General features: G+C 44.2%; 1 protein-coding gene across 1 annotated transcript in view; it reads right to left on the bottom strand.

Moving 5' to 3' along the window:
* The window catches only part of TOP1 (DNA topoisomerase I), a 91,965-nt gene that overhangs the window by 20,192 nt on the left and 44,219 nt on the right, over positions 1-27,554 (bottom strand). The window contains exons 4-9 of the mRNA XM_048496442.1: positions 12,352-12,487; positions 11,622-11,680; positions 8,533-8,628; positions 7,905-7,977; positions 6,192-6,292; positions 2,535-2,650 (exon numbers count right to left, since the gene is read on the bottom strand). Coding sequence (XP_048352399.1) covers positions 2,535-2,650; positions 6,192-6,292; positions 7,905-7,977; positions 8,533-8,628; positions 11,622-11,680; positions 12,352-12,487 — 581 coding nt within the window. The remainder of the gene's footprint in view (positions 1-2,534; positions 2,651-6,191; positions 6,293-7,904; positions 7,978-8,532; positions 8,629-11,621; positions 11,681-12,351; positions 12,488-27,554) is intronic.

Genomic DNA, 27,554 nt, shown 5'->3' with positions numbered 1-27,554 from the left:
TGGCTGCGTAAAGGTATGGCTAACTCAACCTGCTCAAGTAGTTGAAGGCTGCCTGAGCAATCTTTCAGAGTCATGTCCTCTTTCCCCTTGACTGAAGCAGCATAATGAAGGCTCAGCATGAAATATCTTACTGTGTGGAAAGGCAGCTAGAGGGGGAAACAGCTGCTGCATCAATGCTCTGCAGGCCCAGGGCCTCCTTCTGCAGCTCAAAGGGGTCTAAGGCAGGCTCAGGCAGCAGCTTCACTCTTCAGTGCAACCAGAGAAGGCTTCTGCTAGCATTTCCACAATGAGGGACACTGATCACATTTGCCGGTGGCCTTTTAAATATTTTGGAATGGCGAACTCTTTGTGACAAATTTCTGCCATTGTTTGTGCTGGAACAGTTCTCATCCAAATGGCCTACCGCCATCTTGCATTTCCCCAGCCCCCTGAAATTACCCCTTGAACATGCACAGAAGAACAGAAACAGAAATTAGAGCCACATTACAAGTACAGAGGCAATTCTAAGGTAGATGCTAGGAAGTTTGGGGTTCGGTCATGGGGTACAGAGGCAATGAAAGTCACATGAACCAAATCCTGACTGGCTACAAAGGTCTGAAGATAGAGGTGATTCAAGTCACTTGACTGGCTTGTCTGGAAGAATCTTTAGTTCAAGCCTAAATGCTTACTTGTTAGGTTTTTTTGCTCCTAGTTAGGAACAGAAAGTAGTTTCTAGTAGCAGGACTAAAGCAAATGAGGCTGGGACTCTCCGGCATCTGGGCCAGAACAGTCATAAGTCTAGAAGACTTTGTTCTTTATGGACTATTTTAATGAAATTCAGCTGACTAAATGGCTGTACCATTCTTAATTCAAGAGTCAGCTGCACATCAAGAGAATTTTCTTCTTCTTTCTTTCTGCTATCTTAGGTAGTTATTACATTGGTCTGATGAGGCAGAGCCAGGCAAGTCGTGGGAAGTGGGGAAGGGGAGCCAAATTGGACATGAAGAGTCTTGTCAGTCAGAAGAAGAAGAGTTCGGATTTTTACCCCACCTTCCTCTCCTGTAAGGAACCTCAAAGCAGCTTGCAAACTCCTTCCCTTCCTCTCCCCACAACAGACACCTTGTGAGATAGGTGGGGCTGAGAGAGTTCTGAGAGAACTGTAATCAGTTCAAGGTCGCCCAGTAGACTTCATGTATAGTCTGCTGCTCATGTGGAGGACTGGGGAATCAAACCCAGTTCTCCTGATTAGAGCTCACTGCTCTGAACCACAACACCACACTGGCTCTCCTTTACTGGAAGCCAGGAATTAGCCAAGCACAGAAATAGCATTCTCAGAGGCAAGGTATTTCAAAGCCATCTATGAACTGGCCTTTGGACTACTGGATGTCAATATACCACATTCTGCCTAGGTCTAGACAAATACTCACAGACCCAAATGAAGATGATGGAGTCCATTCTAAGATAGCCATTAAAAGACACATAGAGTCCATTCTAAGGTAGCTGAACAAGCTCTGTAAGGAGTACCTGCATGGGCATCAGCTGCACTTGCGGACATCTAGTTCCACACACAGCTCTCCCACCCCATCAGACCAAGGCGACAGTATTTAGACTTTGGAATGAAGAGTGCTTTCAGATATAGCATCCCCGCTGTTTCTCTCTATCCATACACACCGGTAAAAATGAAAGGAATGAAAACGGTGCTTCTGAAAAGGGTACCACTAATGGAACACCGTTTGCATTACAAACAGAGTGGAATTTCAACCACTCTTCCCACAGCTTTTTCTGAGGACCTGTGACATTCACTTCTGCTTCTGCTGCTATGTGCCATGGTGTTACTAACTCTGGACAACTGGACGACTTGTTTTTGCTTTGTTAGACATCCTGAATTTGTGAAGATGTGTCCTTAAATGAATGAGTATGGATGAGTTTTAGCATGGGCAGACTACTCCAGGCAGCTCCACACCTATACTTTTTCCAAAGCTCATTTTTGCACATCCAGAGTCCTCGTACAATGGCCAGGGACTTTACTGTCCCTTTTTATTTTGAAATATGAATTCCTGGAAAAGTAGCCATTGTTAGATAGACACGCTTGCCTAACTTAAAAGAGCTTTGGATGAGTTTAAGTATTCTGAGCTCATTTGTACAAATATACCACTGTTTAACATACTGATTTGTAAAGCTTCTTTATGAAGGTTTGCCTCCTGCCTCCAGAGACACAAGGCTATGAATGCCCATTACTATCCTTCTTGCATGTTGCTATAAAGCAAACGCACATCTGCACGCACCAGCTATCAAAGTTACGACTGCTACAGCAAACAAGTTTCATGGGACATTACAGATGCAATTAATGAAGGAGGTTTTTGCCTTTGAAAGCTCATACCACAACACATTTTTCCCATTTTAAAGGCATCACCAGAATATTTTTCTCCTTTTGTTAATTATGAAGCAGCATTACTCTCCTCTAACTACACTGAAGACATGAAGGTGTACCTCTGCTTACGATCACCCCAAAATTGCCTATTTCCCCACTAATCACTACTCTTTTAATAACTTACCATCATAGTAAAATTTGACATTTTCGGGCACAGGTTCATATGGCGGTGCAAACACAGGGCCTTTGTGCTCCAAGAACTTCCACTTAATACCTTCAGGATAGCGTTCTTCCTCCCACCTTTAAAAAGACAGAGAGACATGAAAGTGCATATGCCTATTTAACTGTCATCATGTGGATGTAACCTCACAAAGAATCACGCGGCAGTCTCATCTGATCTCCAAAATGAGTGAAATTCAGCAAACTCTAATGCCTTCCTATGTTTGTTTTTAATCAGAAGTTGGCAGTCTCAAAAACTTGAAAAATGATGTAACAGTTACTGTTTTGGGGCATTCATTCCAACTAAAACTTTAATCTGGGCAGCCAAGTGGTTGCATAACACAATTACATCCATGCCTGCCACTGTAACATACCAATACTTCTGGTGCACTCGCAAATGCTAATTAGGCCAGGTGAAACACAGCAGACGTCACCAATGTCACTTAAAAAAAAAAGAACCCTTGATATTTTGTTTTAATTTTTATAACTACATACCATCTTAGTCAATATACCTGAATCTACTGCATGATAATATACCTGAATCTACTGCATGATCTATGAAGTGGCTACAACGGGAATGCCCATCTGAAAATTGTATCCACAGATCAGGGAGGATAAAAAGGACTATTGGAAGCAGCCCAGAATTCCAGACAAAGCCCTATTTTAGATGTGGCAAAACTAAGTCAGAGGATCAGTGACTCCGTGGTTAAGGGCCAAACTGCAGGCCTTTTGCTAGATTCCTAAGCATTCTCCTTCCTTAGCTATGCCATTCCTGTCTCAACAGCAGGAAACCAGACATCAGAGCTGTTGCTAAGAAAGTGGCTTGCTTTCTCATTTGACTGGCACAGCAGGCGGCTGACTGCATTCTTCTAATGCTCAATCCTTTAATTACCCCCAGCCAAACCGCTTTAACACAGCCATCGTCCCTCCGTCCTGAATGCCATGGATCTCGGCCTCCCGTGTAGTCGTTTTTGCATGGTGGTTGCATTTCCACCTGGACAACTACATCCACACTCTGGGAATAAATGTGGAAATGTAGTTGAATTCCCACAGCTTTAGTTTGAAAGCAGGATCAGTCCATGGCAGCGGTTTCTATATTTGAATTTTAGGTATAGAAGCTGCCGTGGCGAAAAAGAAATGTTGAGAAAGCACCCTCAGCATGAGATCATCAAAGTTGTACGTGGATCACCCTAAAATTCAAATTGCCAACTTAAGTAGCGTAAATCACAGAGATCCTCTTTGAGAAGACAACTGCGGGAAGATGCAGTTTCAGGCTGAGATAGATGCTGTGTAGATCAGGAGCGTCAAACTCATTTGTTACGAGAACGAGATGTAACACCTGGACAGCTACATCCACACTCTGGGAATAAATGTGAGAATGTGACCCTGGGAAAGGGGGAGGTGGCTGCCTCCGCTGGCCCCAGAACAGTATTGCAGTGTCTGGACTTGAATGCCTACCGCAGGGTGGGAAGCTTACTTGAGGGGGCTTATCAGATCCATGAGCCAGCTGAGGCAACCCCCCGCAATCCTGCAATCTGGCCTGGTGAGGGTTGCCAGGCCAGATCAGAACAAGGGGCAGGATTTGTCTCAGCTGGCTCGTGGGCCTGTTAAGTCCCCACAAGGGCCAGATTCAATTTCCCGGGCACATGTTTGACGCCCCTTGTGTAGATGATGCCATAGAAGAACCCTTCATTAATAAACAGGGTCAGGCATCTCTCAACTCAAGATTCTACGCAGAAACAGTCCTTCACAAATTCCACAATGTGAATGGAAGCAGCGTTCAAGCCCGGCTTCCTGACTTATGCACCAATAACATAAATGCAACAGTAAATGGACATTGCCTGCACGAATAAAATGTGATCCAGCTCAATTTAAGCCACCTAGCCCTGTTGGTCTCAGTAGGCAAGTCTGCCATATGCTCAATGCTCCATCTCTAAAATTAACAGAACACACATTTCTGAACTATGCCCATTCAGTTTTTTACATGTCTCTTTAAAAAGCAAGTGTGGTACCAGCACTGGAAGATGAAAACTGGAATGCTATCACTAGGGAAAAGCCCAGCCTTGAGAGGAGAGCCAGGAACATGTATTTCTCATTAATAGCAGTTACGGATGAGTCTAGGAAACATCAGCAGGGAAGCAATCTAAACAACTGCAGAGCTTAGCAAAAACACACCTCAGAACATACAGCTTTATTAGCCAGTCAGCATGGCTTTCGGGGATCTGGCACAGCTAATGGGAGCTCGGCTGCCAAACCCAGAAAGTGGGAGAGAGAAATAAGACAGAGGTTGGCTAAGGCTCAAGAATGGTTATGACAAAGGCATTGGAATAATGGAATTCAAGAAAATGATTCAGATGCAAGGAAGAGGGCGAACGATTTTGGCTCAGGCCTCCTCCTAACTCAATAGTTTTTACATCCCCGAAGCCCATTAAAAACGACAGACTGTCACAGATCCTGAGATGTGCATCTGTAGAATCATAACTGTTTGCCAAAAAAAATTTGCTTACATCTTAAAGTGCATCATACATTTTAAAGTGTATGATGTAAACATTACAAGTCTGGGCTGCCCACAAATCCAGCTTCCAGCAGACACTGTTGTGGCACAGAAAGGGAGGGAGAAGTTAAGCAGTTTTCCGATGCACCTGGACCCTGTCCCATTAATGGGGACTGTGCTGCTTTGATCTTAGAAGCAGTGACAGGGAAGATTTATAGACTGGACAGGTTACTGAAACATGTTCTTCTCGGTACCCCTTTGGCCACTGCAGCTGGAGATAAGGGTGCAGTACATGGAAAGAAGACCTTACCTTTTGTAGAGTGACAGTGTTCAGCAGCTGATGGAAACTCAGCAAAGGTTCAAGGCAATGAGGCAGAACAGGGATATCACACATGTGTATTGGGGCTGGATTCAGCCCCATGAGCCAGCTGAGGCATCTTCTTCCCTTATTTCAGATCAGTAAGAGAAATGGAAGGGGGATTGCCCCAGCAAGCTTGTGGGTCTGATAAGCCCTCTCAAGGCAGCCAGCCCATCCAGCTGTGGGCTCGCCAGACCAGGCACTCCCTCCCAGTGCCATTCTGGGGCCAGCCAAGACACACCCACACCCCCCGCCCCCGCAAGGCCTGGCCAAGTCACATTTATGTCATATCTGGCCCTCATTGAAAAATGAGTTCAACACCTCTGGGGTAGAGCATTTTACTCCATGGCTCAAAGGAAGAACTGCAACACAGCAGAAGCGGCACAAAGACCATGAGGACTAGAAAAAGAGTAACAGAACCCACTGAAGAAGTGCACATGTATTTTTTAAAGTGTCAGTGCTGCCTAGACTCTAATGCATTTCAGAGTGAATCAAAGAGTAATCATGGGTTATATCAGGGCAAAGGAATGAGAAAGGAGTTTGAGACATAAAAGCAGTGGATTCTTCGTCAACAATGAATTATCCCGAAAAAGTGGAGAAATTCACAACTGGAAGCTATCCCCAGATTTTTATCGGTGGAAGAAGAGAGGATATTCAGAGCGTCATTTAAGTGTGCAATCGGAAACCATTCCATATCAGCAGGTTAGATGATTCAGGCATAACAGAAAACAGCTGGCCATTAGCTGAAATATCACATATGTGGATAGTACCATTTCCATTTCTGCTCCTCTTCTTTTTTCATTTTCTTCTTCTTCATATCTCTTTCAGGAGGCTTCTTATCTTTGCTCTTTATTTTCTTGGGCTTGCTGTCCTGCAAGAGAGATAAGAGGGAGGGAATACCCAGCAGTCATAAAAAAGACATTCAAAACAAATGATGAGAGTGCCGTGGCATGGTATTGCACAGAGATGTTCTCAAGCATTTAATCAGTTTCTCCCCACAGCTGGATGGCGCGCTAGTCAACTAGTGTGTACAGCTTACCAGGGTGCAAAATAAGAATCTTTTCAAAAGAGACAAGATAGGTTTGAGTGCCTTGACCAACTCTGCAGCAGATAAAAGCCCAATTTTATCAACACGGCTCCAACTAAAATCTGATTCTTGCCTCTGAAATGTGACACGTCCATAAGCTAATCAGATGGCAAACAGTGCATTAAAACAGGAACATTCCTTACACGTGTCGATGGGAAAGGATCAATTCAGGCAACTGGACCAAGCCAAGTATAGAGCAAAGGTGACAGGGAGAAGTGTCTGCAGATTAGAAATCTGTGTTGGCTGCTCTCTCCCTCAGAAAGAACGGCTCATTAAACACACGTCAAGTACTGCAAACATTAAAAAAAAATAAACATCCAAAATAACAGCAGAAAAATGAAACAAAACTATTAAAAACAGCAGCCCAAAGATAGGGACAAACGGAAAAAGCAAAGAATGGAGCAAAACAATTGTGGGGAAATTTAATAAAATGCCAGGAAAAATGAAAAAAAAAAAGGGGGGGGAGGGGGTTTCACTTGGTGCTTATAACCTAAGAAGCTTGGTGCCGGGTGGATCACCATGGGGAAAGAATCCCAAGATGAAGGTGCCACTGCAGAAGAGGCTCCGCTTTTGTTGTTACCCAAGATTTCTCAGGTGGGGAAACACAGACTGCTGACTCTATCCTTAATGGACACATTCACATGAGAGTAAGCAGACATTCTGGGATCCGAGGATTTGAAGGCAAGAACTAGCAGTTGGGCCCAGAAACAAATTGCAGCCAGTGTGCATCTAATGGAGACAGCAGGAGATCTGTGATCATGTTTCCTATGCTGTTCTGAATCTTTCTCATACTAGAGGTGATGGGAATTCTGATCAGGGCTGCACTGTAGTGTGGAGTGGTATTTACTCTTTCCCATGTTCCTTTCTCCCAAATGGATACTTGCTCCACAGAGTAAAGCTTCACAGTTATCAGATGAACACATTCATCATCTGCCCTGTAGGCAAATAGCAGTTCCATAAACTGCTGTGAAGTTGACTAATGCACTTTCAAGACACTGAAGTCCACCAGAAGTAGAATGTGTATATGGTGGATGCTTGAAAGGGAGAGAAAAGGTTTTCTTCTTAAAAGCATGAGCCCTGACCCAACCACTTATCTGTGCATCCTCATGAGATTCTGCTCACAGCACGGCTTTTACATTCTTTTTCTTGACAGCAGGGCCCGTTCGCTGTACCAGACAACTCTTCCCTTCTGAAGCTGTGTCAAGGAGCTACTGCTGAGAACCCATAAAAATCCCTGCTGTGTATTTTTGTCTTGCTGAGCGTGCTTCTCTAGATGAGGGTCATCATCTGACGTGCGCCATTTTTAAGTGTTAAAATGATCCCAAGATTGGATTTCTTATTTGTAAATTTAAATTTGCTATTACAAATTAACAGTACAAGAAAACATATTCAATACCTCCTCTTCTTGTTTCCTCTTCTTCGGTTTTTTGAGCTCTTCGGTTTTAATCTTCTTGGGTTTATAATCAACACTAAAACAAATCAAAGAATTGAAAGTATCTCTCTTTTCAGCTCTGCATTGATATTAACCTTTGAAATGCAGCCATTGCTCAGATAGCAGATGCCACAACCCCCCAGGTCAGCACTCCAAAAGCACTAACCTAATGCTCCTTTTCCCTAATTGCAGCCTTCCTATAAACCCGGATGCTTGCCTTGAAGAATTAATTATGGCTTTTGGAGCCTAGTTGTTTCTGTTGACAAACATAGATTCTCTCCCTGTGTCACAGATGACAGCATCAAGCTCACGGTGCCTTTCCTTGGCCCATGCTAAGGGATCTGTCTGTAGGAAGGGGTGATTTGCTCCTTCTCAAGGTAACGAAAATGAAATTTAAAAGGCTGCTAAGCTGAGCTCTCTTCAAAACTGCGTTACTTGAACAGCATCAGCAAAGTCAGGTCGTCAGGCAAACGTTTTAAGGGACTGAATGAAGAATGTGGATTCATCACAAAGACAATTATTCTAATAGCTGCTCTCTACGGGCTGAGTTTCAAGCTCCTTGCAAGCCCCCCCCCCCCCCAACGCCACTCACTCGTCGTCCTCTCGGTGTCTCTTTAGAGGCTTGTAATCTTCTTTGGGAGGGGCAAAGTAGCCATCATCATCTATTTCGTCCTTAATACGCGGCGGACTAAAGAGAGATGCAGTGAAGAGGCACTTTAGTTAAATCTAGGAATATTTAAGCTTCAGCCGCAGGCCCTATCCCTATGCCCAATTTTGACTGGGGCCCCTTCCGCACATGCAGAATAATGCACTTTCAATGCACTTTGCAACTGTACAGAATAGCAAAATCCACTTGCGAACAATTGTGAAAATGGACTGAAAGTGCATTATTCTAACAGAACTTCAACCACCCAGGGGAAATGGAAGTACCACTTTTCCTTAAATGGCTTGCTACTCTGGACTGTTTCTTTTGAGGTAGCTACACATACAAACAACTTTAAAAAAATTCATTCCATCCAAAAAAATCAAACTGGGCATATCAAAGTCACCATATACCTGTTGGTATTGTGCATGTATTTTGTGCACTGTTGCACATGTAAAGAGTCAGTATTTACACAATGGGTTTCTTTTTTGAAAAAATCAGTTTTCATTAATCTACTTTACTTTTCCCTCTGGCCAGCCATGGAGTTGCAAAGGGGAGTGTGTGTAGTAGACACATGTAAGGATTAGGTTTCTAAATTTTGTATAGTCCAGGTATCCAAAATACAGGCTTGGACTTAGGCTAGAAGTTTTTACACACCAAGGATGATTTTCCTACCTTCCCACTCTCACACCAGCCCAAAGTGATCTGAAATCACATTCCTGGGTCCCCGCCCCCATCCAGTAGCAGGATTTCAAGAGGTCATTTCGGGCTGTCGCAGGAGGGGGGTGGAGACAGAAAATTGCTTTCCATGGGTGGGAATTTTGCACCTGCTGAAATGTTAGCCTGGATCCAGCTTACTGGACAATGTTTTATAAAAATAAAACAACACATTATGCTCTGTCTCAGTACTCAGTATACAAATATTTCAACAGTGATTTAGCAAAACAAACACTTGAATTGTTACGATCACCAAAATGCCATCACAATTTGGAAACACATATCTCTTCAAAGGCTCATGTGTAGAAACATCTGCAGGTTTGTTCATGATTTGTAATCATGAGTTGGTTTTTATTTCCAATCCTTTTTCTACTACGCAACTATTTTAAGTTAAACGTTTGCAATATAGAGTGCTGGAGAAAATGTAGAAAGAAGCCTAGTTGGTAAGGAATGTCAAGGGAGAGTTTGAAGACAATAGCTGCAGGAAGGCGATGTGGCGTTATATTTCCCAGTGGGCTGAAATGACATAAATGGAACTGGATACATGTCAACCCAGAGGTGGGAGATGAAGGGAATGAGAAGGTCCCAGGCTAAGGCCTTTTCCACACATCCAGAATGACCCCTTCCCCTCCAATTGATCTGCTGAACCCACACAAAAGCATTCAACACAATTTATCTCAGTTAAATTTCAGAGAAGCACCTAGAACAGTCTGTAACATCAAAACAAAATACAACTGAAGTGCTTGATAGCACCTTGATTAACAGTTCCTGCAGTGAAGATGCATACCCCGTTTGTCAGATGTACTCATTTTACTTTGGAAGCCCAATATTTTACCTCAAGCTTCCCAAGTAAGCTCCACTGGCACTATCTATTACAAACAAGCTCAGATTCCTCAACTATGCTAGTCTTCATAACTTGAAATTGGTAGCAATTGTGTTGATGAGATGGAATAGGATGTCATTAGCTTTCTCACAGCAGGAATGCCTCAGCAGAAATGGCATGCACATCTCTGAAGTTACAGGGAACAGATACATGCTGTTACAAGAAGCCATTTTGATGGAAGCTGCTTTATAAAGCTACTCACTGGGGCTACTTTTCAGCCACTGAAAGCTAATTTGCTGATCTTGGGTTTCCCATCAGTCTCTGCAGTTAATTTGCATTATGGTGTTCCACAGAACGCACATGAAACTGCAGTAAACATGAATACACCCATCCTAGTATGGCAGCCCCACAAGTGCCAAAATGCTGTAAGCAATGAGACCACTTTATACTACAGTAGCCCCTATCTTGCAAACACTTCACTATGATCAAATCAGAAGGCAGTGGAAATGTGGTAGTAGAACAAGCTACTTCTTGCCACTTTCCAGCTTCGAGCCCAGAATGGAAAACCAGGCAGGAATCCTTTGCGTGATGGGAGAATGCCAATACCTCAAAACACTCGATATTTTAAGAAGCTTTGAGCCTGTGATTTTATAACCAGCTGTGTTTCAGCATCAAGTCTCAAACTGAGAAGCCACCAGAGACAGTTCACATGAGGGCTGACAAGATAAATCTAATAACAATTTCACCACAAATGATGATATGAACAACCACTGCAGGTCTTGGTTGAGGAAAGAGTTTTGCACTCAATAGGCTGCAATTCCAACAAATGCCTAGAGAGGGGGTCCAGCTTTCCTTGACCAAGTTAAGGAACCATGGAGAAATCTGGATGTTTGAATACAGTGTGAAAAAGCGAACAGTACAGGCAGTCTATTAATACATCAGACCCAGAAACACAGTTACTCAGACTCTTCCCTTCACTCTTCTCCAAGCCAATTGTATTAATCAAAAAGTATCCTTCACACATCTTTCTTCATAGTGGAACAATGATCACACAACAATCATTCAAGCCACCTCACCTTTATACTTAGTGCTTGACACTTGCAGGAGAACTGATTTTAGATCTTCCATTCTCCAGTCATTTATTATCATAACTCAAAGAGTGACAGACTCAAAGAGTGACAGAGCCCTATGTCACGAGATGAGGAAACAGTTGGTCTCCTCCCAATCCGCAGAACAACTGCCCTAAAGTTACCCAGTAGGCTTCACAACTGAGTCATGATTTGAACATGGGTCTCCATGGTCTAAGCCCCACAATCTACTGTAATATAATGGCTTTCTTTATCTTTTCTAGCTAGTGCACATGCCAGCCTTCTTTGACGGGGGAGAGGTCTCTGCAAGGTTCAGAATTCCAAACAAGGGAACATTCAACTTCTTGCAGCACAAGTCATGCCTTATAACCAAACTGATCAATTTTCACACATATCTCGCATCTACATACCTGGAAAATCCATTTTCCTTTTCCTTTTTTATTTTTATTTCACCAGAAGATGACTTGCTCTGAAAGACAGAAATGATAGTTGGTCAGCATGCCATAAAAAGAACTGGCAGATCTTCCTTGTGCATCTAAAGTCACGTGATAAACAACGCTGAACCAGAAGCAAGTGCCCCTCTGGCTACCTTATCAACTGTACCAGGCCAATCCCTTGTATTCAAGGCATCATGTCATTAACAACAAACCTGTGTGATTATACATTTCATTATCATTATCAATTATGCATTTCGCCCAGACAAGAACCAACAAAGGCCATGCAAAACCTTAAATTATCGTCTGCTCATGTTCTGTCAGGCTGGCAAAGAAGGTGCATGTCTGTACAAAGGTTGGTGCAAGGGGCACAGCACCGAGGAGCCTAGAAGGCTACACCTAGCATGGGATACTAGCCTACTTATTGAGTCTTCCATCTTTTGCTTCTATGAAGTGGACTGTGACATTACACAACACACATTTATGACATTCATCCAGACGGATGTAGCACTGCATCATCAACAATTGCCTGATACTGCGAGTTCTTATCTTCAGGCTTGAACCAAGACATTTCTATTGGACTCAGACATTATAGAGCCGAATAGCAGGCAGCAGCTTAAAACTTCATCACCTAAAGCTGCTCTTGGGTCTTTGGGTACAGCAAAGTACAGTCCAAAGCAGTCATACCCCAATCGCCCTCCTGTACCTTTTCTTCCTTTCGTTTCTCCTTGTCTCTTTCTTTATGTTTGTCTTTGTGTTTGTCGTGTTTTTCTGAACTCCCATCTTTGTGTTTGGTTTTCTCCTTCTCTTTGTGTTTTTTCTCCGAGGAATCTTTGTGCTCACTGCAAGAGACAACAGGCAATTGAGAGAAGCGATGGCTGATATACGGTTGGTATCAGTGGCCAACTGGAACGAAGCTCCGAGGCCTAGAAAATCCATGGCAGTGATTGTATTAATATGGAAATAAAATAAAAGCAAATCATTGCTGATTTTTTTTTTGGGGGGGGGGGAGCGGACCCAGTGACCAATCAGTCTCGCCAATAAAAATATACAAGCTACTAAGATTTCTCCTGGATGTATTTCAATGATAAATGTGCATTACTTGGCACACACTGTAGAAATAATGTTATTTGATGTATTTCCAACATTTTAACCTCAAGCTCATCAGCATAGTCCACAGAAAGCTTCTAATTAACAGATAAATAACAGGTAAAAAGGTAATGCATGTACAAATCCACAGGAGAAACAGTCACTTGGTTGAGCAAAAGAAACCAGAGACAGGAGCACAAATCTGTAGTTGGGGCACCTATAAGAACCTGTCTCAGAGGATCACAGAATCAAACCAAAGAGAAGCTCACAACAAAAACAAGAACCCTGGAAAACAAGAATTCTTTTCCATGGTGTGCCTAAAGATCATATAATCTTTCCACCAGGCACACAGCTTGCTATAAACAAGGCATCACATTCTAATCATTTTTAACTGGGCGTAAAGGCACACTGGGCAGGCCATTTTAAGGTGCATCTTAACAGATCAACAGGCTCATGTGGGTGAAGAGAGTTCTTCCAAGTAATCTGCACTTGGCCAAGTAGTGAACTGGCAGACAGTGTATATCTTTTAAAGCTGGTAAGATGGGGTCTCCATAACATACAAGAACAAGTAATCTTGCTGCTGTGTTTTGTAAAAACTGAAGCTTCAGAAGGTTCTTTAAAGGCTGCATGTGGGTAAGGTAAAGGTAGCCAGTCACCTACGCAAGCACTGGGTAATTACTGACCCACGGAGTGATATCACATCATGATGTCTACTAAGCAGACTATGTCAACAAGGAGGTTGGCCATTGTCTTCCTCAGTCATCTACCCTTTACCCCGGGACATATCTATGGAAAATAGCACCTATGGAAAGCACTGAAATTGCGTCCCTGCACGTAAGTGTCAGTTCATCCCTCTCCCCAAGAGTCTAAAGCAGTGTAAAGCAAGGCAGGCTCGGTGGCATGAGAGACACCCGCTCCCCACCCCGCTTTCCTCTCACACTCCCAGTGCCTGTAGCAATCCTAAGCAGCTTCTGTGGGGAGAAGTTTGGTGAGTCCCACTGCCGCTGCTGTACATTGCTAGGGCAAAACCAAGCCTAGGGCAGCTGGTACAGCTCCAGTTGGCAGATAGGGAAAAGCTGCCCACCCCTGCTCTGGCCAGTGGAGACCTCTCCTCATCTTGCAAACGGTGCAAGAGTCCAGTGGGGAGCTCTTTTCCTGGGTCCATGGGTCACTTTACCATCATATCTTCTGGGCTCTACCTCTGCCCTTCCCACCAAGTGCTGCCATTTTGGCTCACCCTAGGTACATGCCTGCAGGGGTGAAGTGCCAAAAAAGCTCTCCCACTACTTGCCTCTCCTCTCCTCTAGTGGACTGCTACAAGAGAGGTACCAATGGTTCCACATCATCTGCAAACTTTGACTGGTTCAGAGGGTGAAAAAAAGAACTGAAGATTGACAAGTAGGGATGCCTCTGACTAGCAGGGCTCCTTCAGGGAGGGGCCATGTGGCTCCTGAATGGCTCTCAAAGTGCTCTGGTTCTTTTGAGAGCCAGTGTGGTGTAGTAGTTAAGAGTGGTGGAATCTTATCTGGAGAATCAAGTTTGAATCCCCCCCTCACATGAGGGGTGGACTCTAATCTGGTGAACTGAATTTGTTTCCCCACTCCTACAAACGAAGCCAGCTGGGTGACCTTGAGTTAGTCACAATTCTTTCAGAATTATCTCAGCCCCACCTACCTCACAAGCTGTCTGTTGTGGGGAGTGGAAGGGAAAGGATCTTGTAAGCCACTTTGAGACTCCTTACAGAAGAGAAAGGGAGGGATAAATCCAAACTCATCTTTGCTCATGCACTTAGAGGCTCTAGAGTGCTCCAGGTGGGCTGCAGAATATTTGAATGAATGCAATGAATGAATGCAATGGGACTGCAGCACAGATGGCGCTTCCTTCACGTGGCACCCAGGGCACCAGTCATGCCTGCCATTCCTTACATATGCCAGTAAATTTGCCCCCAGTAAGCTGGGTACTCATTTTACTAACCTCAGAAGAATTTGAAGGCTAAGTCAACCTTGAGCCGGCTAACTCAAACCAACATCCGTTGGGATCAAACTTAGATAATGAGTAGAATTTTGACTGGAGTACTGCAGCTTACTGGAGACTGGAGTACTCTGCCTCATGGGGCTCCTACACCATGGGTAACTGTAGCAAAATCAGGGTTCTCAAAATACTACAGCAGACAAATTACCTGGAGCTGGCTAAAAGGTGCTCCATGACACAGGCAAGACCTGAATTCCTAGATCACAGGGTTCCTGAGGGCTTTTTGTTACTATGTTTGCTTCGGATAATCAGCCCTTAGTTGGAACTGTTAGCAAACTGTCTTATAAATACATGGAGTTTCTTTTATTTTTTTCCCCAGTATGAAAAACTGTACCACCATTATGACTTGGGCACATATTAAATACCTTATTAAAAAGGGAGGCACACAAAAGGGATGTGACTTTACTCAAGTCAGTCATTAGCAAAGCCAACGATTTGCAAGCCCCTCCACATCTAATTTAATTCTTTTTACATTTTCCCGCCTTCAGTGTTTCTAGTACTTAATAATCTTCACAGCGCAGATGACTTTGGACAAGCCTTGCTTCTCTCTCTCTCATGAATGGCCCATGTCATTTGTGAGGGAAAGGAGAAGAAACATTTCTTAAAGTTGGTGAAAATTACCATTGTATCATGACAGCTCACTAATCCAGGGTGTGTGTGTACGTGCACGTGCTTAGGAGAGTATTCATTGACCTTCCGGAGATGAAAGATTCAATGTCAGCATCTTGTTCATATCAGGAGATTATATTATATTGAGGCACATGATAAAGAGAGCAGAACTCAGACACTGGATGCCTTAGGTTTCCTAACTTCATCCTGACGCCTTTTCTCCTCACTGACTCGGCAGGTCACTGTACTCTGATCTCCATTTTCATTCCGCTAAAAAAAAAACCAAAAAAACAAAAACAAAAAACCAAACACACACACACACACACACACACACACACACACACACACACACACACACACACACCCACACACACCCCAGTGCTTAAATGCCAACATCACGCTGATTCTTTATCTCCTCTGCTGAAAGAGGCAAAACGGTGAAGTCGAATGAGAAACTATATGTAAATAGATATAAAGCTGTGCCCACAGCAACTCTGGGAGCCTGATAAGAATTCATAACATAATTTGGATATAAGCCCTTAGATATTTAGAACCCCCCTCCCCCCCCCCAAAAAAAATTATGGGGTATATATGTGAACCTGTGGCCAGCACACTCCTGGGGTGGTACACAAGTACAAATATGACACAAGTACAAAAGAAGGACACACATCGTACTACAATAAAATAAAAGCTGTGCTCTACTTTAGCTACTCAAAACTTGCCCTGAAGACACACTTTGTTGGATCCTATGAATTCTGAACAGAAGACCATTGCGAGCAGAGACACCCCTCCAGCAAGTTGGAAGAAGCTTGAGGGTGGGGCTAGGCAGCTTCAGTTGGAAATGGAGAGATCCAAACCATGAACTTCATCTGTTTGTATTCTCCGTTAACCTTCACTGTTCTGAAGCAGGAGTAACAGATTGAAAGGAAAAAAATTGCTGCAAATGGACAACCAGCCAATGTTCTTGTACACTTGTTGATAAACAGAGTTATACCCTGCTAAGCACACTGATTTCAGTGGACTTAGGTTGCAACTCTGTTTAGGATTTCTTTATTAGGGGCATCCCAAACAGGACGGCTAATATGAACAAGAAATAAAACTCTTGGGGCAACCCTAAAGAGACATACATCCCTCTAAATCCACTGAAGTCAATAGACTTACAAGGTTGCAACACAGTTTAAGATTGTCCTATCAGTCACTTAAGTCATACAACAAAGTTCACACCAGTACATCCATCTTCACCAATGGTGAGCTGGATTCCAACCAGATCGACAACATCCTTTTCAGGGTGGGGGCAGAGGAAGAGGAGAGCTTCTTTCAATTCTATTGGTTGCCCTACAAGATATAGCTGTACAGCTAGATTCGAGTCCAGTAGCACCTTAGAGACCAACAAGGTTTTGGGGATATAAGCTTTTGAGAGTCAACACTCTTCATCAGAAAGGATTAGGAACAGCGATATGAGCCTTTATATCTCACGGAAGGTAGGAAAGGGACCATACAGGTGAGCTGTGAAACATTTTGAAAGGATGACTGAAGTTCATACGGTAAGCAGGGTTTGAGACAGGTGTACACGATGGGTAGGTGAGAATTTTCAGATGAAAGGCTGAAAATTCTCTTATTCTTCTCTCAGGTTTCCCAAATATCCATTACAGAAGGCCAGGATAGAAAAAGCAGGCATCAAGAGTCCCTCAGATGTACAAGTTGAGCAAATCTGCAAAACCACTTTGTCAGCTAAGGTTTTTAGCAGCAGAGCTTTTTTAAATTGAATTTTGTATTTATTTATTTAACATTATTATTTATTGAAAACATTTGTGCTTGAAGCAGATACAGCTTTTACAATTATATTAATTATTATGTTCTATTTATCTATTTAGAAGATTGACTTTTCATTCTTTCCAAAATTGTTTACTGGGTGACAGTAACAGACATCACATGTTGCAGTTGGCTTATGAGGCTTACTGGGACTTTCCAGATATTCATTGTCTCAAATGAAAGAGGCTTCCAGCACTATCCATATTTTGCTAACGTTAAAAAGGTCGGATGAAGATTTTATAGCTTGATGAAAATTTTACAAGATTCTAATGCTTGAAACTCAGACCAATTTCTGAACTGCTTACTGAGTCTCCCCAAACCTCCCACTGTGGCACACGCTTATGACTGCAATTAGCTTTGGCTCAGTCGCAGGCCTCCAAGTCTCTTGTATCTTAATTACCACGACTTTTTAAATGAGATGCATTGATCAAAATCCATCTCAAAAAAGGAAAACAAATTCACTTATTATAAGATAGAAAGCAAACATATTATCCTAACATGAAACAAAATTCAACCACCATCAGCTACAAGTATTTCTTTTTATGTTGTTCCTCCCTTTGAAACAGGAGGCGCACTTGTAAGAATGCCACATGTAATGTTAAATTATTTAAGAAAATAAAACAAGGTTGAGAGTCCACTAACAATAAAAACGTCTGTGGCAAAAACAAAACAGAAATCTAAGAAACACACAAGCAATGTGCACTTTAAATAATGGAACATTGTGATCTGGCATAAGTTAACTGCTACTATTATGGCATATAAAAGTCAAGAAAAAGCAATAATTGTATTCGGCAAGCAGCAGGAGGCCATTCTGTTGCATTGGATTAAAAGATATGCAGAGCAGCCATTCTCACGCTGTACCAACCCAGGAACTCCATCTCAATTCAACCTTTTTCAGAGCTTCCCTTCAACCCACTGCCGCCGCCTTCAAGGCGACCGAAGAAGGAGGGAGAGAAATCTCACTAGAGGTCCCAGTGTTAACGGGCTGTTTGAGACCCCTGCGGGTCGCTGCCTGGGTGCGCTCTGCTGCTGACCTGCCAAAGGTTTCGGGCGGGGGTGAAAAGGAACATGCATAAAAGCGTTGGCGGCCATTTTATGGCGACCTCGTTTAGGCGGGAATCAGGAAGGGAGGCTTACCACACGGAGAGAGAGAAAGGAACACGCACACCAAACAAAACAAGTCAGACAAACAAAAAATCTTGAAGATAAAGACTGAAGAAAGACCAAAAACAAACAAGGTGCTTGGAGCCCTACACAAGCACTGCTCTCCCTGCTTAGGCAGAAACAATACTGGGGACCTAAGATGGAGTCCAGACCTTCACAGGAAGTGACATCGTTTAGTCCTGCCTCCCTGAGTATGGGTTGGAAATCACCCAGCCAAGATGCCCGAGATCGCCTCCAGGAGAACTGCAGATATCTCATAGACCTTCATCTCTGGCATTCTGAATCCAATGCAAATTTAGCAAATTTAATTAGCACATTTTGGGGCTAGGTAGAGTTCCCTCAACCTAATCCTTCAAAGTAGGGGAAGTCAGTTTTATCCCCTTCCCTCAAGGAGGAAAGTCCTTGCTTCCATGCCTAGAACATTGATAAGGGTTAGATTTTTGTGTTGAACTGATATGATGTACACCCGCAGTCATTGAAAACTCTGTGGAGTACTGCTACAGACTTTCAGGGGACCCTAGGCCCAGTCAGAGAAATACTGTCCTCGAGACAGCAAGCATGTAGAAGAAGAAGAGAAGAGTTTGGATTTCTACCCCACCTTTCTCTCCTGTAAGGAGACTCAAGGTGGCTTACAAGCTCCTTTCCCTTCCTCTCCCCACAACAGACACCTTCTGAGGTAGGTGGGGGTGAAAGTGCGCCAAAGAACTATAACTAGCCCAAGGTCACCCAGCAGGAATGTAGGAGTGCGGAAACACATCTGATTCACCAGATATGCCTCTGCCACTCAGGTGGAGGAGTGGGGAATCAAACCCGGTTCTCCAGATTAGAATCCACCTGCCCTTAACCACTACACCATGCTGGCACCATGCTGAGTTACTCTCAGTATTATACATTATTTAGTTTGATATTTAGTTATTTTTCAGCTATCAGTTCTGATCAACCTATAGTGCTTGCTTGAATGCATGGAATTCATTTTTTTGGGGAAAAGAAAAACTGCTGAAATGATGGCAATTTCTTCTCAGTGCTGGTGGTGCTGAAAATGTTAATTTACAAAATCTTCCATCTAGTTGCCATGTTTGCCTGTGTTGCCTGTCATGAAGCAAACAGATGCTGACTTAAGAATGGCTACGTACCATCTGCTACTATCTCTGCTGAAGGAAAATGTACTTCTTCTTCCTTATTCCCAGCCTATCTGTCAAGACACGTGCACATTCTATTGGATCTTGACTACTACCGTTGCTACGAAAAGAAGAAAGGTAGACACCAAAGATATGGCACAAAAAAATTAAGCGGTTCACTATCCTATAACAATGTATTTTCGAAGGCTTTCACGGCTGGATTCAATTGGTTCTTGTGGGTTTTCCGGACTGTGTGACCGTGATCTGGTATATCTTGTTTCTAACGTTTTGCCTGCATCTGTGACTGGCACACAGATGCAGGCAAAACGTTAGGAACAGCATCTACCAGACCACAGCCACACAGCCAGGCAAACCCACAACAACCAGTATCCTGTCACACGTTACAAAGAAAAAATGGTTCCTGGGAGGAGCCTGTAAGATAGTCTGAAAGACTATCTAGCAATGGCATATTTCCTAAAAAATAATTTCGACCTGGAGGTATACAACCACCCTTTAATCTCAGCATATATGTATTTGCCACATTTTCCCACTAGAAAAACCTCTTCTGATTTTACTTGTTACTTGCTTTTTTATAACTCCAGGGCTGTTAACTAACATGAATTCTTGTCACCTGCAGCACCCCAGGTATCTTTCCCACTAATTCACACACAAATACATGCACCCCACAATTATAAAGATTGACATCTAAAAAAGGTGGAGACATCAAGAACTCTCTTGGTGACAAACATCTATTTAGAGAACACACACATGAAATGTCACCGTAAATAAATTCCTACAGAGGATGGGGGAAAATGGTTTTGAGAGTTTTAACTTTGCAAGACAGCAGAAAGGAACAGAAAAATTGCCCTGATTAATGGGACATGTCTCCTGTTAAAAAGGAACATTACACAGACTAGCAGAACCTTTGATAACTGCAAGTGAAAGAAACAAGCCATTGTTGGGTTACAATAGTCAGACAAGCAACATTTAATGTAGTATTAACCAAGGAAACTCCTGTCTGCAGAGATGCCAACTTGTTGTGAACAAGATAATAAACACGTGTATCAGACTCTTCAAATGCAAAGAAAATGAACCTATCATATTTAATGCACTCAAAATCTGGTTTTGCCTGGCTAAATGCTGGTTTCATTGCCTTCTCTCTGTAGCCTAGGAGGGCACTGGCAGAGAACAAATTAGGATTAAGCCAGATACTGCATGAAACCAGATCCCTGGTAAACCCCCAGGTTTGATGGAGTCACTAAAGCTGTGTTCAGACGATCACTCTTGCCATGGCTACTCTAATTAAACCATGGTTTGTGCCATGTCAGAACTCATCCAAGGTTATGAGGGTTGACACTGAACAGCAATGAAGGCCATGATAGAAAGGTCATTTGAGTGGTTTCCTGAATTCCCTACAACTGAACAGACCCCCTCACTCTTAAAGCAAATTCAGAAGCATCTGAGTCCTCCGCTACTTGTTCTGGAATTTTCGGGAAAGGCCCACAGTCTATTACACCAAGAATCTCACTACTGATGCACAAGCAGAGAGGCTTCTAGACACTAACTAAGGAACTGCTTTGCCCTAATCTGAGGTCATTGCTGCTCGGCTAGGCCAACCACTCTAGCAATTATCTTTCTGATAAGCAACAAAGGCTTGCTCTACTCTGGGAGTGGCCACTTGTCTGCTAGGGAACAGCAGCTACTCCTGGAGCAAGCCAGCCACTGGCCCTTATCACCACCAGCCTGGAGGTAGGGGCGGAAGCAACAGCTTCTCCTTTTCTTTCGCTGGAGGCAAAACCATTAGGAACATTAGCCTCCTCCTGTTGGCTTCTCTTCCCCTCTCCATTTGTGCTGGTGAAGGGCATGGGGCTGAATTCATAGACAATCCATACGAATCAACCCCGATTCAGGGTTTAACAGAGATTAGAATTTGATTTCAGAGACACCCCTGAATTCATTTGCCTGCAATGGCTTCCAGTTTTAGGGAAGCCAATTTTAAGATGTCTTCTTGGCTCAATTGCCCAGAGATCAAACGAACACGTGTCACTTTGCCACCAAAAAAGCCAGCAAGTGTTAGAAGGCACACACCTGTCACCACACACTTATTTTACGACCACATGGGGAAAGCAGAAACAAAAAGTACTTCCAGAAGGACAGCAGATGCACTAAACAGATTTTCCCCTCACACCACTGTGGCTCTGGAATATTTTAGCATAGTAAATTCGTCTTCTTTCCTCCTCATTACCCTTCATAGTCCAACGCCATAAGCAACAAGGGTTTTTTTTAATTTAAAATGATCGCTTGTTCAATTTTTTGCAGCAGCGATTAAGCCAATTTTTTTTTCAAGCATTAACATTTGTCCAGCAGATTCAATGACCAAACAGATCAAGGTCTTTCTATCAGTCAACAACAACAAGCCTTTATTGGCATACAAAACAGGACAACATTTCAAAGTAAAACAAGATTAAAAAACACAGTTAAAAACAGTCTCAATGGCTAGCAAATCCCATGCAGCTGCAGCTGAGGTAAGCACGGCCACAATGGTAGCTATGGGACTTTTCAATAAGTTGGCAAGCACACTCCATAGGCCACACATTGGATCTATTGTACTATTGCATTGGTTCTATTGTAGATTCACCAGAGCCTAGGTGACCGGGGGGGGGGGGGGGGTATTTTTTTTCTAGGGAGAACACTATTACAACTCCTTGAAACATTTATATGGACAGATGATTAATTAAAATGTTGTACATCTTGAAATTTGAGCACTTTACAGAATAAAACTGCTTGCATGTATTTTGATTGGACATCACATTTAAGCAGAGTTGACTGAGAGAGTCTGGAGGGCATGAGAGGCAGTTAGATCTTGGTGGTTCTCAGTAGGTTTAGATCAGTGGTGGCGAACCTATGGCACGGGTGCCAGAGGTGGCACTCAGAGCCCTCTCTGTTGGCACGCACAAACAGAGCCCCCCCCCCCCCCACAAATCTAGGCTGGCCTGGACTGCTGGGCTTGATTATTAGCATTAAACCTAAGACCTAATTTTGGGGAGGCAGTGCAGATAACCCTGTTAAGCGCTGTTAAACCCCACTGATTTTCATGCAAAGAACTAAAGGACGATCGTTTACCTGGGAGTAAGTTCAGTTGCTGGCAATGGGGCTTGCTTCTGAGTAAACCCTCCTAGGGTTGTGATTCACCCGTTGGAAGAGTGGCACGGTTGCTTCAAAGCAAAGCCACCAACTACCACCAAGCTTACTCCCGAGTAACGCATGCCTTGGAGCCAACTGTTTTTTCCTAAACTAAAACCTCAGTATTCAGGTTACATTGCTGGCACTTGGCAATAAACAAATGGGTTTTAGGTTGCAATTTGGGCACTCCGTCTCAAAAAGGTTCGCCATCACTGGTTTAGGTACTATGAGTTATTACTGAAACAACTATAGCAGGGGTCAGCAACCTTTAAGACCCAAAGAGCCATTTGGACCTGTTTTCCACGGAAAATAAAACACTTGGAGCCGCAAGAGAGTGGGTGGGGACAAGCGACTGGGCTCCAAGGATGCATCAATGGCAAGGCCCCTTGTGAGGGGAGAGGCATGGCTTGGGCTGTCAGGCTGTCTCTTTGGATGATGAGTGGTGCCGCTGCAGGTGGGGGAATGGCAGTGTAGCTTGCTGCGCGTAGGGCTTTGGAGCGCGCCCAAGAGCCCCGTGGAGCCCACCAAGTGCCGATGCCGCGGAGCTTGGCCGAAAGCCCCCCCCCCCCAGCTAGCTCTGCACTTCTTCCCGAGGCATCAGTAGGGCTGCAAGCATTGCCTCGGGCTGTCTCTCAGATGCGGCACCTCCTTTCTCTCTCCCCAACCCCCGTCTGCTTGGAGCCCTGCAAGTGATCCCAAGGCGCACTTTTCCGTCCTTGCTGGGAGGTCGGTGGGAAGGGCTGAGCAGGGACAGGGGCCACCTGCGCCTCCTGCTGCGGCCAGTGGGGCTTCCACGGGGGAGGAAGGGGGACCTGCGGAGGGGATGGCGGGTGCCAGCCGGCCTCTTTCCCTTCCCTCCAGGCGCGTGCGCACAGGTGCTGGGGGTTGTCTGTTCGGCTGGCTTCTCCTCCCTGCTCTGGCCCGCTCCCCTTCTCGATCTGGAGCGCTGCTGGGTAGCTGAGGGGTGGGCTGGTGGTGGAGGAGGGGAGGCGCCCCAGAAGTGGCAGCGGCGGCAGCAGCACTTTGCCACGTGAAGGACCAGGCTAGGTTGAGGCGTCTCCACTGGCCAGCCTGCCCACTCCTACCTTCACTGCCTTGCTTCCCCTCAGCCGGAGCTCCGGAGCAGACCCGCCAGGAGCCTCTCTTTTTCTGCCCGCCCCCTCGGCGTGGCCGTGCTGAAGGAGCAGTGCCCTTTTCCCCCTCCCTTCCTTCTGCACAGCCGGGCGCTGCTCTCCACGCCACCCAGGAGCCAGTTGTGGGGCTCAGCGTTGGCCACGCTGGGGATGCGTGGCCGCCTCTCTCCCTGCCCCCCTCGCATTGAGCGGATAGCGGTTAGAGTCCCAAGGGGCCATAGAACAAGAACAAAAGAGCCGCAAGCGGCTTGAGAGCCACAGGTTCCTGACCCCTGAACTATAGGATTTACTGGAAGGCCAAGGAATTCCTTGGAATAGTTGCCAGTTGAAATCATATTTTTTTAAAGAGCTAGGTTAAAGCTATGTCCCTCTGTTCATTTCAGAGAAAACTATTTTGCATTACTTTGTTTGGCATGAACTTTTTCAGAATAATCCAGGCAGATTCTCTAATCTTACAACTTCCATTGAGAACAAAGCTGGCCCAGATTGTAAAAAATAAAACATGGAACCCCGTCTTTGAATGTTCAGACTCCTACTCTTCAGGAGGAGGAATCCAGATTAAAATAGACAAGAGGAGTGGTCTCCTACTGGAGTAGGAATATATTTACACTTCATTTGCAGAACTATAGTCCTAGATAGGCTTTACTGGTACTGAAATTACTGGGCTGTCTTATCACGTTTCTGGGAATCTCAAATTTTTGACAAATTTCACTTTGTCATCTACCTGTGTTCAAGTAAGACTTTCAGATATTTCACTATATGCTACTGCTGACGTAACTGTACTGCACATATCTAATATATTCTGATGGCTTATTTAAGCATGATCTATGGTTATGTTTAGGTGCTGTGTGGTTTCCGGGCTGTATGGCCGTGTTCTAGCAGCACTCTCTCCTGACGTTTCGCCTGCATCTGTGGCTGGCATCTTCAGAGGATCCTCTGAAGATGCCAGCCACAGATGCAGGTGAAACGTCAGGAGAGAATGCTGCTAGAACACGGCCATACAGCCCGGAAACCACACAGCACCCAAGTGATTCCGGCCGTGAAAGCCTTCGACAATACCTATGGTTATATTTGCGTATGCTATCTCCTGGCAAGGAGCACCTCTAAGAAATATATTTTCAGCCTGTGATCTGTGAGGGAGGACATTTGAGGAAGCTGTAAATTGTCAAAAAAGTGTACAAATACCTGAAAGGGAACCATAAACTAAAAAAAGCAGAAAACTAGGAAGCCTGACTAATGGGTAGATGTTATTTGGCTACAACTCCAGAATTCCTGTGAAGAAAGTACGTAAAATGCGATATAGCCAAAGTGAACATTCAAGCCACAGAAGTGCTGCATTGCTCAACTCAGCCCAGCAGTCTGAAAGGCTCCTTCCATTTTGTGCACAGGAGCAAATAACAGCTGGCAGAGGATATTCTTGGTACCATGAAGAGTTTTAAAGTGAGCCTTCCCTCTCTTTTTGTCAGAGAGATACATTGTTTTCATAAAAGCTTTTTTGATTTGATTCACAGGAAGCCAAGTAGTTTGAAGATCTATTCTTAGATATTTGTCCTTGGGAGGTGGGAAAGCAAAAAGCCTTTCGTTCCATGTGCATCCTGAAGCAATGTTTTTTTTAAAAAAAAATTAAAAAAAATTTCTAGTTCAATGTATTGAAAATTTTAAAAGAAGTTACAAAATTTAAAAAAGAGGAAGGTAACAAGTATTTTTCCATATTCGATTGACGCAATATCTCACTTAATAAAGTACAGGCCAATTAACTTATCAATTCTCTTAATTAATCATCTCTTATCACGGAGAATCAAGTTCCTCCTTTGACATTAAAAAAAGAGAAGAAAAGAGGAAAAAAGGGTTTGAGAAGATGAGGACAGAAGAAAGAAAACCAAAAACAAAACTTGTTGATTGACTTCTCCTTCAACAGTAGATCTAAGATCTATCATTCCAAATGTCATATTAAGCTAACATACCTTTCTGTAATCTCTTGTATGTTATAGTTGGGAAAAAATTTGGTTAGGAAAGGAATGCTATGAACAATATTTATATATCTCTTGCAAACTTGCAAAACTTAGCAAATGGTTGTTGTAGTCGTGCACGCGGAGTCACCGTAAGAACGAGACGAGACGCGGAGATATCATCTGGTGGAGAGAGCCAGCAGCGGGAGCGCGGGGGTCCGTGATCCTGGCAACTCTGCCGCGTGCTAGTTCCTGACACCTTTTATTAGGGTTTCTCTGGGGGCGGGCAAAGGGGTGGATCGGCGGGAGGCCGGGAGAGCGGGAGACCGGGAGATCGTCAGGTGATGCATGATCTCATCGGGCTGGTACGTGCAGGAGGAAGCGTCCGTGTCTGGGCCTAATCCACACCTGGGGGCAAGGGCCCATTATCCCTTTGTCTGGGACACCTGGTGGCTGTGAGCCAGGTAGTTAATGACCTGTGACTCACTGGGGGGGTGGGGGATGGGGGAGTGGGTGCGACCAGAAGGCTGTAGTTGGGCCGGCATGCCAAGCGCTCTGCCTACGGTTCTGCTGGGTCAGCGGCTCATCCCTACAAGTTGTATTTTAATAGGGACATGAATTGAGAATAATTCACAAATCACTATTGTTAGATTTTCTTTGCTAAGTTTTTTAAATATATATAAATATAAGTTTAAAGATAAGGATGGCAATAACTGACAACTGAAGTAATGTTATTCCTGCAAGTTCTCTCTAAATGGCTACGGCAAGTGTGACTCTCCACTGATGGGATCTCTATTCAGAGCTTAAGTTGTAACTTCTTGTTAAGAGATTAATTAAACAGGAAAGCAAGTCGAGGGTGACATAACCAAGCAAATGTTTCACGCCATTCGGGTCCCTTTTTCTGTATCCGGCTTGGCTGCTTCCAACCATATTTAGACTTCCTCTCCTTGTAAAACAAAGACTCTGCGCACAAAGCTTCAAAGAAAAGCTGCCAAACCACACACAGCTAGGCCAAATTTGCAGCCAACGTTTTACACACACAAGAGCATATAGGGCTGGTGGGATGACCCAGCTACCTTTCTGGAATTACTGCAAACCCATGTGCTTTTCCAAGCAGTGGTATCCGGAAACAAAAGCCAAGACAAAACCACACCCCAAAGCTTTTGTTTTATCCGGAACTGCATCTTTTACCCCTAGAACTCATGCTGTTCTTCCCTCTCCCACAATTTTGATTACATGGAGCAGCCGTGGTGTAGTGATTAAGAGCCAGTGCATTCTAATCTAGAGCAGGGTTAGGGAACCTGCGGCTCTCCAGATGTTCAGGAACTACAATTCCCATCAGCCTCTGTCAGCATGGTCAATTGGCCATGCTGGTAGGGGCTGATGGGAATTGTAGTTCCTGAACATCTGGAGAGCCGCAGGTTCCCTACCCCTGATCTAGAGGAACCAGGTTTGATTCCCCACTCTGCCACTTGAGCTGTGGAGGCTTCTCTGGGGAATTCAGATTAGCCTGTGCTCTCCCGCACAAGCCAGCTGGGTGACCTTAGGCTAGTCACAGTTCTTCTGAGCTCTCTCAGCCCCATCCATCTCACAGGGTGTTTGTTGTGAGGGGGGAAGGGCAAGGAGATTGTAAGCCCCTTTGAGTCTCCTACAGGAGAGAAAGGGGGGATATAAATCCAAACTCTTCTTCTCTTCTTCTTCTACATGTTTTATGCTTTCCTCAGATGGAAGTCAAACCTGTGGGTCCTTGATGATGGAAAGGCAGGGTGCATATTCCTTAAATAAATAAAAGGACAAGCTTCCTAATGTCAGTCTTCAGGG

This window comes from Sphaerodactylus townsendi, linkage group LG05 (assembly GCF_021028975.2).
Source record: "Sphaerodactylus townsendi isolate TG3544 linkage group LG05, MPM_Stown_v2.3, whole genome shotgun sequence".
Lineage (NCBI taxonomy): Eukaryota > Metazoa > Chordata > Lepidosauria > Squamata > Sphaerodactylidae > Sphaerodactylus > Sphaerodactylus townsendi.
The sequence above is the reverse complement of the archived record's forward strand: the minus strand, read 5'-3'. Positions and strand labels throughout refer to the sequence as shown.